Genomic DNA, 13,394 nt, shown 5'->3' on the forward strand with positions numbered 1-13,394 from the left:
TAAATGATCATTTCCATTTTAAGCATTTCCAAATGATCATTTTCCATACTGCCAGTATAAATATAAACAGTATACTGCCATCACTACAATATACATGTTTTACACACTCCTTTTGTTGTTGACATTTACAGGCTGTGTGCAAAAGGCCACACTCTTCAAATTCATGCCAACTAATATTTTTACGTCCAGTAGGTGTCCTACTAGAGCAAATGAAGCGTCAAGAAGCTTTGCGCTGGGATGAACCAATTGGATGAAAAGCTTCAGTGCTTCATGAAGCTTCATCTGCCCATCACTAGTGGTCTCAGCCTCAGATACTCAACTAATCAAAGTGATGTCATGACGAAAATGCATGACTAACAAAACATTTGTTTCTCCTTCATTTCTGTCAAACAATGCTGTATGTAACATTACTCGCGGTTAGTATCATGGTTGCTAGGCAACCCGAATAGCGCGACGAAGGCTAGACCGTCCCATTTCACAAGCCTCTTACTTCCGCACTTCTCGTACAGTACACACCGTACGTAGTACGCGTAGTGCGCGTACTTCAAGCGACACAACCTCAGCCTGCTTGGATAAAAGCAAAACGTTCAGATGTTTGTACCTACATCCGACCTATGCTATGCTAGCGTGAATACATAGCATGTATATAGTTTTACGCTGCTGTGATCACAGAACAGTCCGCGTTTTCTAATTTTTAACATTTATTACGACAGGAACAAATCGTTTTTCAAAACGCCGAGAAAAAAAAGACAACACCGACGTCATATTTAGCAGCCGGAAGTATCATGACGCATTCCTGACGTCTGGAGAATGGCTGGGCTGCTGAAGAAGGTATGAGTAAAGGTCATGTCTTGTTTTAATGTAAGAAACACAATAAAACAGCTGTATTAGTTTTATTAAGGTGACGGTACTGTCACCTCCGTTTGCGCGCTGTGCATGTTGTGCTAGCTTGTGCTAGCATGCTAACTTGATAAGGAGCTAGCACGGCAGTGTCCGGTCAGAGCAGGTGGCAAACTAAAGGAAAGCTCGCCGAACACCCGTGGGAGCTTTTGAAGAAACTGGTTAAGCCATACTTCCCTTACATGGCTAACTGGAGACCCGAATCTGGACCAACAGACCTGGAAAATAAAATCCCTGCTCAGTGCAAACCTGCCTGTAATGTTAATAAAGTGCACATATTTGAAGGTGAGGGCTGATGGATTTCAGAGAATGTTTTTTAAGGAAGTTCCACATTAGCAGGGAAATGTTGTTGGAGGTGATTAAGAACCACAAGTGTCTCGTCCAAGTCATAAAACCAGCTGTGGAGCTGGTTGCTGACAGTGCGAGCAGACAGACTGAGGGTTGGTTTAGGCCGAGTGCCGATGCGGGAGTCACGTGGTTAAAGGTGAAAGCATTGACATTAGCCACTCTTGGACAGCTCTCCTTTTCCTCTCTTCCAGACGACCGGCTTGGTTGGCCTGGCAGTGTCTCAAAATCCACAGGAGGTGAGCAGCTGATGGTGACTGCACCACATACCTCATTTTTAATCTTTCCCATCGCCTGACTGTGACCAGACTAGTCCTGGATCACACTCGTGTTATCCGTGTGCCGTTTATGGAGCTGTCATTGAAGCTGAGGGAGTTGAGCAGTGTACTCACCCTGTGCTGTTCCTCTCAGCGTCTCAGGATCCTCTACACAAAGATCCTGGCGTCCTTGCAGACCATGCCGCAGGACGCTGCTTACAGGAAGTACACGGAGCAGCTGGTCAATGAGCGCTTCAGCCACGTGAAAACGGTCAGTGTGTGAGCAGACAGACGAATGACAGAGGAGCTTAGATGAACTGACAGGATTTGTGTTCTTCACAGGAACCCGATGTTGAGAAGCTTGAGAAGAAAATTAACTGCGGTCAGATTGAAGAGGTCATTTTCCAGGTAGGTCGCGGTCAGTCTGCCTCACTCTGATCAAAGTGATGAAGCTGAGTGGAAAACTCTTCATGTACAAACCTAAAAGTCACGACTTCGTGTTCAGCTCGAGTGCAGAGGGGTGTATGACATATATAGCCTACATACATGAACACAGTGACAAGCTTAGTAACGGAAGGTGTTGGAGCGCAGGTCCAGATCATTCTGGTTCACTTTAATCCAGGGATTAAAATTGAATCCCTGGATTAAAGTGATTCCGACTGGTTTGAAGACTGCTAATACGCTGCTGGTAGTACTGTATTGCTCCCAGGTCTTTAAATGAGCGCGTGGCTTTGTACAGACTGCTGCCTCTTTTATTCTGAGAGTGCTTTTCTCACCAGAGTAGCTGACACACTCGTAGTACAGAGTTACTGTTTGTTTCACACTGAAGTCGACATTAAATCACTGATGTGTTCGGTTGGTTCCCGTCAGCCTTCATACAGACCGGACGGTCTCGGTGAATATGTGAACGCAGTTGTCTCAACTTAACTAAAAAGTATGGTTGCTTTACAGTATTAGTGTATACATTAGTATTTGTGGCTGATGATTTTTTTCCTGCGCGCAGGCTGAGTGTGAGCTGGCGTTATCGAGGAAGATGTCCGAGTGGAAGCCGTGGGAGCCGCTGGTAGAGGAGCCGCCCCCCAACCAGTGGAAGTGGCCCATCTGAGTCTGCGTGTGTAGTGTTCCTGTCATACTGTCTGTGAAGGCAAAACCTGTGCTTTCAATGAAGTACTACATTAAAGTTTTGGAAATATTGCCTTTATTCAGATGAGTTTTTGATGTGTGTCACAAATTATTACTTTTATATCAGCAAGTCTGTTCTAAGAAGCTGCGTTGTCCTCCTCTGTGGTTCGGACGAGGCTCTCTGCTGTTACTGCTGAGATTACTTTTACTGTAAATACTCTCTCTCGACCCCTGGACCACACTTGTTAAAAAATGAGCAGATTATTTGTGGACCCAAACACAGGTCAGGTGCTGGTAGCCCTCTGTAACAGCTGGAGCATGATGGGATAGATGGGGGCGAACTCCTTCCCCTGCCGAACCCTGACTGACTGCACGTAGGCCTCCAGAGCGCCCCTGAGAGGACAGACAGAGTGAGCACATCTGTTATCACAGTGCACACAAATCAGTTGTCATATCTGACTTGTATCCAGCGAGGTGTTCAAGGTCAGTGTAAAGAGTTGGTGCCTCAAAACTGCGAGTCTTACAAGAACAGTGTGCATTTTTAACACGTGTCACATTTGGCCTCTGACCTTCAAGGTCGACAGACTTGAAGGTCAAGGCGATAATAATGCAGCATACAGCCATTTAAAACATTGTTTGTACTGGCAGTTGGTAGGGAACACATGGGGATTCTAAATATGGTGTTTTTGGACCTCTCACTACTTCAAGCTCAAACTAAATGTCTGTTTGATCTTCCTTTGAAGCCAAAATGCACCATGTAGTACAACAAGCCCAACACCTAATGCTGGCGTAAATATTTTTCATGCTATTCTTACCTGATTTGATTGTAGTGCAAACTAATACTGAGTTAGGACTCTTATTGGCAGTCAGCAGTGACTCCTTAAATTACACACACATCAGTCAGTCTACCACTAGAGGGAGCCCATTCATCACAGTAAAGGCCCCCTGAGATTAGGTAATCTAAGCTCAGGTAACAGTGGCAGCTCCTGTCCTGTTGTACAGACCAAAGTGTTCTAACAGATGTGTTTACGTCACCGAGCCTACCTGATGAGGCTGAGCTTGTCTCTCTCAGAGGGATGATCATCCAGCCACTGTGAGTACCTGGCGATGGACCACTCTGCTCTCTGTGGGGGACAGGCTTATTGAGATGGTGCACTGTACACACTGCAGAAGTGCCACATGATGATGGACGATTCAGCTTGAACTGTGTGTGTGCGCGTGTGTGTGTGTCTACAGGCCTGGTGAGGTGACTTCAGCTCCGGTGGGGCTCTGGTGAAAAGGAAGTGTAGTAAGGTGCTGTAGGGAATCAGTTCACCGACAGCTGGACTGCTGGCTATCAGCTCACTGGTCTGGAACAGCAGCGGCCTCAAACACAAAGCAAACAGCACTTTTTACCTTCCATGTAAAACATCTGCTGCTCATCGTGTTCATTCAGAAGAAAGACGAGCTTACAGGAAAAGCTCTCTGATAACCTGATGAAAGCCTCGGTCATCTGTGTGAGCACCTGAACGAACACTGAAACTGTCTGCCTACGACTGGTTCCATTTCCCCGAAGAAAAAAATCCAGTCAGAAATCAAATGAGAGTTTTATTAGCTTTTATTTCTATATTTTTTTAATGTGATTTGATCAAGACATTCTTTGATAATATTTCACTTTCAATCTGAAAAATGTTATGAAAGCTTTGAAATAAACATGGTCCGGTGCACCCCATGGCCCCCTTTACACCCACCCCTGTGCTGCAGGTAACTAGGCCGGCTGCTGTCAGCCTTCAGTATAACTTAAACTGGTGTCAGACTGAGTTACTTTGTAATGGCTGCAGCTTTACTGCACATCGTTTCAGTGTAAGACAAACGGCGGTGGGTCATGTCGGAGTTTGTTGATCAGGTGGTTTGATGAAGGACTCCTGCTGCTCACTTTTTCCCAGTAAAGGTTTTACAAACTGATGCGTTCTCCCAAACTTGGACTGGAACCAGAGCAGGTTTGTGGAGTTTCGATGCTGGATAACTCGCTGTGCCTAAACTCTCAGCTTTCACCAAAATAACATGAAGGTCAACAGTTTCTTATGTAATATTAAAAACAACAATAAACTGGAACTAGTATGTACGTACTGTAGATATGTAGTATTTAAAATGCAGTGTTTTACTATGAAAAATACACAGTGTCTAGGTCAGGACAGCACCGAGTGCATGTAGGTAAAGTCCTGCATGGTTAACATGATTCATCACCATTACTGCCTGTTAGGCCGTAATTCTTTACATGAAAAAACAAAGTGCACCATCTAACTGTGACGACTGTTAATTGAAGCCAACACACCTGAAGGAGCGCAGCATCCTGTAGGGTTTCCCTAAATCAGACACTCGTCTGCACAGAGGAGCCACAGCCATCTCCATCTGACACGCGTAAAAACAGAAAAGTCAAAATGAAAATCGGCCTTTGAGCGAAACAAGGCCGAAGAGCAGAAAACAGATGGCATCTCCGTTACCTGCGCAAAGTCAGCAGCCAGTCTCATCTTGCCCCCCTCCCCCAGCGGACGCAGCAGGCTGCCGTGGCGGATGAACAGCTCGATGGCTCTCTGGGCGATCGACTCCGTGCTCTCGAATATGAAGTCCACACACTGGAAGTGTCTGAAATAGTCTGCCATGACTCGGGAGATAAAACCCTGCAGCTCCTTCATGTACAGAGAGCAAGGAATATCAGGTCTGTCGGGGCTGGACAGAGGCCTGCAGCACACACAGCACATCATCATGTGTTTAACATGTGTTTGCTGTGGGACTCAGAAAAGATGCTGTGCATTAACACTCTGAACACAACTGTAGAAAGCAGATCAGTGTGAGGAAACCTGGCTTGGTACATGTCACTCTTTTAGTGATTTTTAGAAACTAGAAGATTTAGTGAGCCCCCCCACACCACACCACACACACACACACACACACACACACTGAGTCTGCACACTGTGGTCAGCCGTTTGCTTGTGGGGGGCCTCTGATCCTTAGAGGTTTCTTTCAAATGTTGTAGGGTTGTTACTGTATGACATTAATCTCGAAACAAGACATTTTGTCTTTATTACCTTCTGTGTGTCACTTTTTGTGTTTGTAAACGAGAGCATGTGTTAGCGTCAGCTGTTTGATTCGTGTTAAATGATGTTGGACCAACTGCTGAACAACAAGTGCAGCCGACGACGAGCAGGACGAGATGAGTCCAGCTGCAGCTTTTGGACTTTAATCTTCATTCATAGCAGTGACGACGTGTTGACGGTCCTAGTCTTGGACTTACTTTCAAAATAAGACTGAATTCAATCTGAAAATCAAGTGTGATCTGTACCGTCAGTGAACCAGAGGCACAGTTCTGACTGTTAGAAGGACTAAAACCACTCATGAAGGTCTTCGATTTTCTAGCTACAACCAATAAAAATGAGTCTGATTCATGTTGCAGGCACATTCGGTCCAAAAACATTCTAACATTATATGTACTGAGCTGTTGTTGATGCAGAGAGGCTGACCCTGAGAAGTCTTCTTGGTGTAAGGTGATAATGATGGCCTCTATGGAGTCGGTGACTGACTGCAGGAGAGGATGCACCGCACTTCTCATCAGCGCCTGAACTCCCTGAACCAGAGGTCAGAAGGAGAAACAGAGTCATGTGACAGGACAGAACAGGAGGACACCAGCATCACGCCTACCTTAGCAACATGTGGAGTCAGATGAGCAGACTCACGCGTGTATAGATGAACTGACATCCACAGCCTAATGTTTTATCACATTTTATAGTGTTACGGTGAAGCTCCAGATGGACAACAGCATGTCGGGCCAACAGTACAGCTAGCAGAGCTGCTAACAGTAAGATGTGTGTAAGATGACAGCTGGAGCATCAGGACACTTAGAAGATGATTAAACTATAACTTTAAATCGAAATGAAATAAAAAATCCCCGTAAACTGAAACAAAAAAGAGATTTTGTTTTAAGAACAAAGATCAAAACATACAAAGTTTTAAACTCTGTGTTGACCTAAATATGAGCCTAATGTTGTCATCACAGCTCTGATAAACTAATGTAAGCTTCAGGCTTTGACTGGAGCCTCCAGCACCTGAGAGGAGTCTCCACGTGTTCGCTCACCCACCCAAAGACAGAATTCAGGTGTTCCAGTCACTTCCACGGCCACAGGTGTATAAAGTTTAGCAACTAGGCAACGGCTCGCTCTTAGCAGCTCAGTGGATTCCAGTTTGGTACTGTGATAGGATGCAACCTGTGCAACAAGCCCAGCTGTGAAATTTCCAGCAACTCAGTGATGAAGGCAATGTAAAAGAGCTTCATGGAGCAGGTTTCCACGGCTGAGCAGCATCTTCATCGCCACATGCAATGCAAAGCATCGGATGCTGTAAAGAACACATCTCCACTGGAGTCTAGAGCAGTGGAGCGAGTGACCAATAACGTTTCTCTGTCTGGGGTGGATGAGTGTACATTTGGTGACTGTCAGAATAACAGCAAGTGTGATGAAGAGTGATTACAGCGGGGGCTGTTTTTCAGGAAGTGTTAAGCGCTTCAGCAAACCGAGACATTTTGGACACTTTCATGCAACTTTGTTCCAACACGACTGCACACAAAGTCTTTAAAAACACAGACACGTGTGGTGTGGAAGAATTTGACTAAAGTCCTGACTTTAACCCGAGAGAAAACCTTGGGAATCGTTAGAGTGGAGACTGCGAGCCAGGCCTTGTTGTCAAATATGAGGGTGTGACCTCACAAACCACACGTGACCAGAAGCTGAAGCCGACATCATCAGTTCAGTTTCAGTTTTATTTGTCATATGCAAGTTAGCACAGGGTCAACATTGCAATGAAATGTGTTTGACGAGCAGCAGTCACTCAGCAGCATGGTACAGTAGAAGAAAATATAATAAAATAAAATAATAAAGAAAATAGAAAAATAGTAAGGAGCAAATATTAGAGAGACATGGTAAAAGAGAAAAGATGACTAAATATATATATGTATCTATAAATATAAATATATGTACACTAGTGATTAAATAAGAAAATCTTGAAAAGAAATATGACGGGAGGTCACAGACGCAACTCGAGTTCACGTGTGTGCGAAGACACAGCATTAGTGATAAATACTCGCATACCAGAGAAGTACTTAATTACTGCTAAGAGGATACCTCCAAAGAAGCAGCGAGGGACTCTGCAGCAGCTTGTGGACATGATCCCAAGCCTGAAATGATCTATGAGATAAAACAGGTTAGCACACACACATCAGTCACACACTGCATCGTGTTGAATTTGGGTAAAAGACCATAATGTCACATTTTTTAATCATTCCTAATCAACATGAACAGAAATGTATTGATTAAAGTCTGAATGCATAAATTACATTTGACTGTTAAAGTTTCAAAACTTTTTTCACCCTTCAGAGTTTCAGTGAAACATGAGATTAACGCAGTTCTTACGTTACGCCAACATTATCATCATCATCATCTTTTATACACATTTATAGACATGAACTGTCTGGGAGTGGACTCAAACTCACGGCCTTGCATTAGCCTTTGCTCACACAGCTCGCCTGAGCGAGCTATCCCAGCATCCTGTGCCTTTCTTCTGCTGTGACAGTGGGTTAATAGTCCACGGGGGAGAACACACTGTTGCACATGCTGCTGTAGTAACTGGACTCAAGGTCTTACTCCTACCTTGGTGACAGCTTGCTGCAGGCGGTATAGAGTGTTTACTACAGCAACATTCCTCCGCTGGCCCTCTGTTAGTGGACCAATCACTTGGCTGGCATCACCCTGAGTGCACAACTGGAGACAGAGTTTGAGAGGTGAGAGCAAGGAAGGAAACAGCATCCCCACAGCTTTCTTTGTCCTAATGGGTTTACGCTGTGGCAGTGCTAACACAGCAGGCTCAGGGTACATCATGGACACGCTGGCAGCTAACACAGACAGCCACGCACCTTCACCCTCATCAGCGTGGGAGGGAACCACAGCCACATATTTACTATTCTGGACTTAATTCTGTAACTCCTCTTGGAACAGTCTCAGTGATCAACATGAACGCACCTTCAAAGGTTACTTTAGCACTGCACACACTAAGTGAGGTACGCACCAGCTGTTCAGACTTGACACAGAAGAGCTGGACCGTCTTGGCGGCGTTCTTGGCCACAGCCAAAGAGAGGCTCGGATCCACCGAGGCGACATTCAGCTCACTGCAAACAACCAGCAGAGTCAGCGTGCCCGGCTTTAATCACACACACTGTGTTTTCACTGATAATGATTCAGAACATTCCAACAGGAAAGAAAAATCATGTTTAAATTTGACCCCCAACCATTCACTAGTTTCTTCTTTTGATTTAATATTTCAATTAACGATCCACTGATCAGTATTACGAAACTACAAACTCTTGATATGTTGGATAATGAAAAGCCTTCACACCTGTTGATGGTCTTGATGATGCTGTCTAGCTCATCGCTGGAAGGCAGGTTGCGGCCCCCCATGGGAAATACCAAGTTGATGGGATCGAAGAGGCGAGAGAGAGACCTGGACAGGTAGGCTGCCTCGTACGGCTGCAGAGAGTCCTTCAGAGCCTTCTCTGGGCTACACGAGCACACACACAAAGATACACACTGAATTAAATTTATTAATTAAACATCATTCAAAATAGAACTGAGATATACACACACACACACACACACACACACACACACACACAATTTGCTGGTGAGAAGCTTTGAACAGACGGAGACTTTCCTTTAAGGTTACGTTTAAAAGCACAAAAACATTCTCAGTTATCATGGTGTCATCATCGTCATAAAACAAAGATGTTCTCTGTCTGACATAAGTGGAACTGAAACGCCACCTTATCCAATCGTATTACTGTTCAGTGCAGCTGAGTGCTGATTCGTTTAATAACTGTTATACATCGTGACAATGCAAGAAAAGGAAAGTACATAAACTGTTGCAGTTATTCCTTTGCTTTTGCATGAAGAGACAGATGTGTGTAGCTTGTCACTCTACTTCCAAGTATCTGCCCTCACATCCTGTCATTAGTGCACACGCACTAACATGAGAGGACTTTGTGTCTGCCATGTCTTTGTGCCCCATCAGTAACACGATGCCTTTGTTCCTCAGGTTTTTGCTGCACTGTGTACACACAATCCCTCATTGCACTGTTCTCTGTTAGACCTTCTTATCAAACACTGTCCCATCTGTTTTTGCCCTCCGACAGTGAGAACCAATCAGATTGGCTTCACTGAGCAGCACAGTGTTTTTCTTGTTGTTTCTTAACGGTCGTCTCTGCTTCTAAAAATACATTTAGTGAAGACATTTGACCTGTGACCCAGGAAGCCTTCGAAGCTGTAGGAGGACACAAACTCTGCCTGTGAGTCGAGCAGACTTTCTACTTGAATGTTTAACTAAGGTGTGACTCAAAACAAGAAAACTCAAATACGCTCTGAATTCAACTTTTTCTCTGTGCTTCAAACTGAACAAGCTGTTGTGTGCGTGCTGCTGTGTTTGACTGGGCTCACTTGTAGTCTTGTTTCCCATGTGTAAACAGGTCCTGGTTGTCTGTCTCTACTGTGGAGACATCCAGAGACGCGTCCATCCCACCGCTGCTGGTTAACGCTCCTTGCAGACTGGTGCTGTACTGCTGCAGTCGGCGCCACAACTCGTTGTAGAGTCGCAGGAGTTTGGGATACTCCCCTTCAAATGCCTGCTTCAAGAACGACGAGGCTACAAAAGAACCACAAACAGAGAAAAACACACAATTAAAGTTTGGATTCATGAACAGAGTCTCAGTTTTTTCTGAGTGAGACCAGAAAGAGCGATCTCACAGACATCCCGCTCAGCAGACGTTTGCAGGATTTTGGACACTTCACAAGTGCTCGATCAGGTTTCTCTGAAATATTCGTAGTTTTTTCCACAACGTGCACGTTACAAACCGAAGCGCAAAACCATGTCAGTGAGCCAGCAGTGTCCAGTGTACTACGCAAGGGCGTAGATTTGGTTTTGGCATTGATGGGGACGGATGATTCAACCACTGAACCCTGTCCTGTTTCTTATTTTTGTCCTTTTTGTCTTTGCTTCTTGATAAAAAAGGAGAAATATACTTGCCTACATATGCTATTCTGCATGCTTTTAAACCATTTAAAATTACAATTCATAGTTTTATATGTGAATTATGTAATGTTAAATTACTATTAAACAAATGACTGACTAAGTATTTTAGGCTTTAGTTTACTTCAGCCATAATCCATATAAATCAGGTATCATGCTAAAATAAAAATAGCTTCAAATACAGTCATGAACCAACAAGTCATCATCCAATTTCACCTGTGATCTTGTGTCATCATTACTCTCTGAGCTTTGTGTTGGTTCTTCTGTCACCTGACAAACAGGACATACATGACAATAAGAATAAAATGTGGAGCTGCTTCAGTGTTTCTGTCACTTTGTGCAGATCTTCACTCATCAGTAATGTTTGTAGGCTGAGTGCATTTTTAAAACAATTTGTGCAAACTGCACTACAAGGTGGAATATTTGTAAAATCATGACGACCTCATGACATTTTGTCTCAAAATTAACCCTATGAATATGTCAGAGTCATTAGGATGAAATTATTGTGTCACCAACATTTTAACGTTAGACATATAATTCTAACAGCCTCTGTAAACTAATATCCTGGCTGCTCGAGGCTGCCGTTTTCTCTGACAGTTTCAATCAAAATTAGAAATGCTGCTCTGAGACTGAGAGAACTAACAGTGCTGCCTGTTGTGCAGGTAGTTTCCAAAACAGGTTATTCATGGTTACATACAGTCTTAGACTGATGTGGGCCAAAGCCTAGCATCGCCTGTAACGTTATTATGACGGACACATTTTATGAGTGAACTTGACTTTAAGTGACTGACAGGTTTCTTTGAAAAACACTTTCTTACATCCAGGTTCTTCCGTTTTGCTGCCGTCCTCCTCTCCTCCTCGCAGCGCAGGCTTGCCGCTGCTAAAACTAAACAGAGCTCCCTGAAAGGCACAGCCAATCACATTGGCCATATTTGTCACATGACTAGGACTCCAGTAGAGAAGTAATTTAACTCTTTCTGCTCCGCTGGGTGAATGAGACGCTGACAGATCGGTTTTTCTTACTATCGGGACTGTTGTTCTTTACTCGAAGAGATCAAATTATTGGTGGGGACAATTCAATAATCGCAGGATATTGGTGGGGACATGTCCCTTCCGTCCATGCCAAATCTACGCCCTTGGTACTACGGGACATTGTTAGCCTAGCTTAGCATTAATACTGGGAAAAGGACAAAGCGCTAACCTGGCTGTTTCCAACGTTCAAAATATAACCACCTCTATGAACGGGCTTCATGAGACTGGATTAATTTCAATTTAGTGGATTTTACATGGAAGGAAGGGCGAGTGACAGGCTGATCAATGCAGACGCCAACCAACGTGTTAAAGTGGGTGTGGTTTTGGCTCAGCTGAAACAACAAAGAAAAAACCTCATCAATTTCCTGAAATACGTGTAAAAATGTTACACTGACAGGAGGAAATGATACTTGTTAACAGCAAATCAATCTGATAACAGAAAGAAAAATACGTCAGATGGAAACAGAGAGAGCAGAAGGACTAAAGTGACGACAACACACAGACTTATGCAACCGAGCCTCCAAATGACCAAATTATTCAACAGATCACCTGTTTTACTTCTGTTCTGGAATTCATCTCTCTCTCTCACACACACACACTGTCATGTTCGGAGGCAATAAGACGCAGGGTTCTCAAGCACGAACCACTTTTATTGAATTGTAGCAGCAGTGTACGTCGCTACATCAATTTCTGGAAAAACACATATATCACCGGTCTCCTAGCGACCTCTAGTGGCTGCCCTCATGGTAGCCTTACTAGGACAACATAAACAGATTTCACAACATTTCCCCCTTTAACAAAAGTACTTTAAACATAAAACAGTGTTGTCAGAACGCAGGACATCACAGGGGTAGACTACCCTCAGTCCTGATAAGGGATTATTCTGCCCTTAGAACATAGAAAGGAGATAGTCCTCAGTCTCTGAATCTGAGAGGTACTTTAATCTCCCACCCCCTGGAAGTCACTCTCACAGGTGTGGTAGGGTGGAGAGGAGACCCCGGGACAGGGATTGGCAATGTCTGCCTTACTGGTGGTTCTTGGGAAGCAGCCGCCCCTTTAGTTGGAGTAGTCGGTGTAGCTGGAACAGTGCTCTGCTGCTGCTCCTCAGGATCAGCGGTGCCTGGGACAGGCTGAAGGTGTCGTCTGTTGCGGCGAGTCACGTTCCCATTCGCCATCTCCACCAAGTAGGATCTCGGCTCCTTAGACTTACTGATGACCTTGGCTGGAGTAGTCCACCCCTGTGGACACTGTGCAAACAAGCTGGCCCCAGTGTTTTCTGGCATTTTCAACTCCTCACTGCAGGCATGTCATGTGCCTGCCTGCTTCAAGTCCTCTACCATAATCCCTGTCCCCAAGAAACCTAGGATCACTGGACTAAATGACTACAGACCCGTGGCTCTGACATCTGTGGTCATGAAGTCATTTGAGCGCCTGGTTCTCTCCTATCTCAAGACCCTCACGGCCCCCCTCCTGGACCCCCTGCAGTTTGCATATAGAGCCAACAGGTCTGTAGATGACGCCATCAACATGGCCCTACACTTCATCCTGCAGCATCTGGACTCCCCAGGAACCTACGCCAGGATCCTGTTTGTGGACTTCAGCTCTGCCTTCAATACCATCCTTCCAGACCATCTC

The 13,394-nt window shown here is 44.7% G+C and overlaps 2 protein-coding genes across 2 annotated transcripts in view; one reads left to right on the forward strand and one right to left on the reverse strand.

The window, feature by feature from the left end:
- Window positions 1-615: 615 nt before the first annotated feature.
- ndufa5 (NADH:ubiquinone oxidoreductase subunit A5) lies at window positions 616-2,703 on the forward strand. The gene is made up of 5 exons (XM_004573095.6): window positions 616-831; window positions 1,440-1,484; window positions 1,657-1,773; window positions 1,845-1,910; window positions 2,506-2,703. The coding sequence occupies exons 1-5, from the start codon at window positions 811-813 to the stop codon at window positions 2,605-2,607; spliced, it is 351 nt and encodes a 116-aa protein (XP_004573152.3). The 5' UTR covers window positions 616-810; the 3' UTR covers window positions 2,608-2,703.
- Window positions 2,678-13,394, reverse strand: part of cog5 (component of oligomeric golgi complex 5) — a 74,220-nt gene continuing 63,503 nt past the window's right edge. Inside the window, exons 12-22 of the mRNA XM_004573094.4 lie at window positions 10,139-10,343; window positions 9,045-9,206; window positions 8,718-8,817; window positions 8,303-8,413; window positions 7,778-7,840; window positions 6,125-6,228; window positions 5,108-5,345; window positions 4,939-5,015; window positions 3,863-3,989; window positions 3,669-3,748; window positions 2,678-3,017 (exon numbers count right to left, since the gene is read on the reverse strand). Coding sequence (XP_004573151.2) covers window positions 2,909-3,017; window positions 3,669-3,748; window positions 3,863-3,989; window positions 4,939-5,015; window positions 5,108-5,345; window positions 6,125-6,228; window positions 7,778-7,840; window positions 8,303-8,413; window positions 8,718-8,817; window positions 9,045-9,206; window positions 10,139-10,343 — 1,376 coding nt within the window. The 3' untranslated portion in view covers window positions 2,678-2,908. The remainder of the gene's footprint in view (window positions 3,018-3,668; window positions 3,749-3,862; window positions 3,990-4,938; window positions 5,016-5,107; window positions 5,346-6,124; window positions 6,229-7,777; window positions 7,841-8,302; window positions 8,414-8,717; window positions 8,818-9,044; window positions 9,207-10,138; window positions 10,344-13,394) is intronic.

The sequence above is a fragment of the Maylandia zebra genome, linkage group LG17 (genome assembly GCF_041146795.1).
Source record: "Maylandia zebra isolate NMK-2024a linkage group LG17, Mzebra_GT3a, whole genome shotgun sequence".
NCBI classification, from domain to species: domain Eukaryota; kingdom Metazoa; phylum Chordata; class Actinopteri; order Cichliformes; family Cichlidae; genus Maylandia; species Maylandia zebra.

Bases quoted from the DNA above. Each gene is read 5' to 3' on its own strand.
- ndufa5 (XM_004573095.6), top strand. From the start codon at position 811: ATGGCTGGGCTGCTGAAGAAG. The intron at 1,485-1,656 runs GTGAGCAGCTGA...TGTTCCTCTCAG, and splicing joins TGTCTCAAAATCCACAGGAG to CGTCTCAGGATCCTCTACAC. The intron at 1,911-2,505 runs GTAGGTCGCGGT...TCCTGCGCGCAG, and splicing joins TTGAAGAGGTCATTTTCCAG to GCTGAGTGTGAGCTGGCGTT.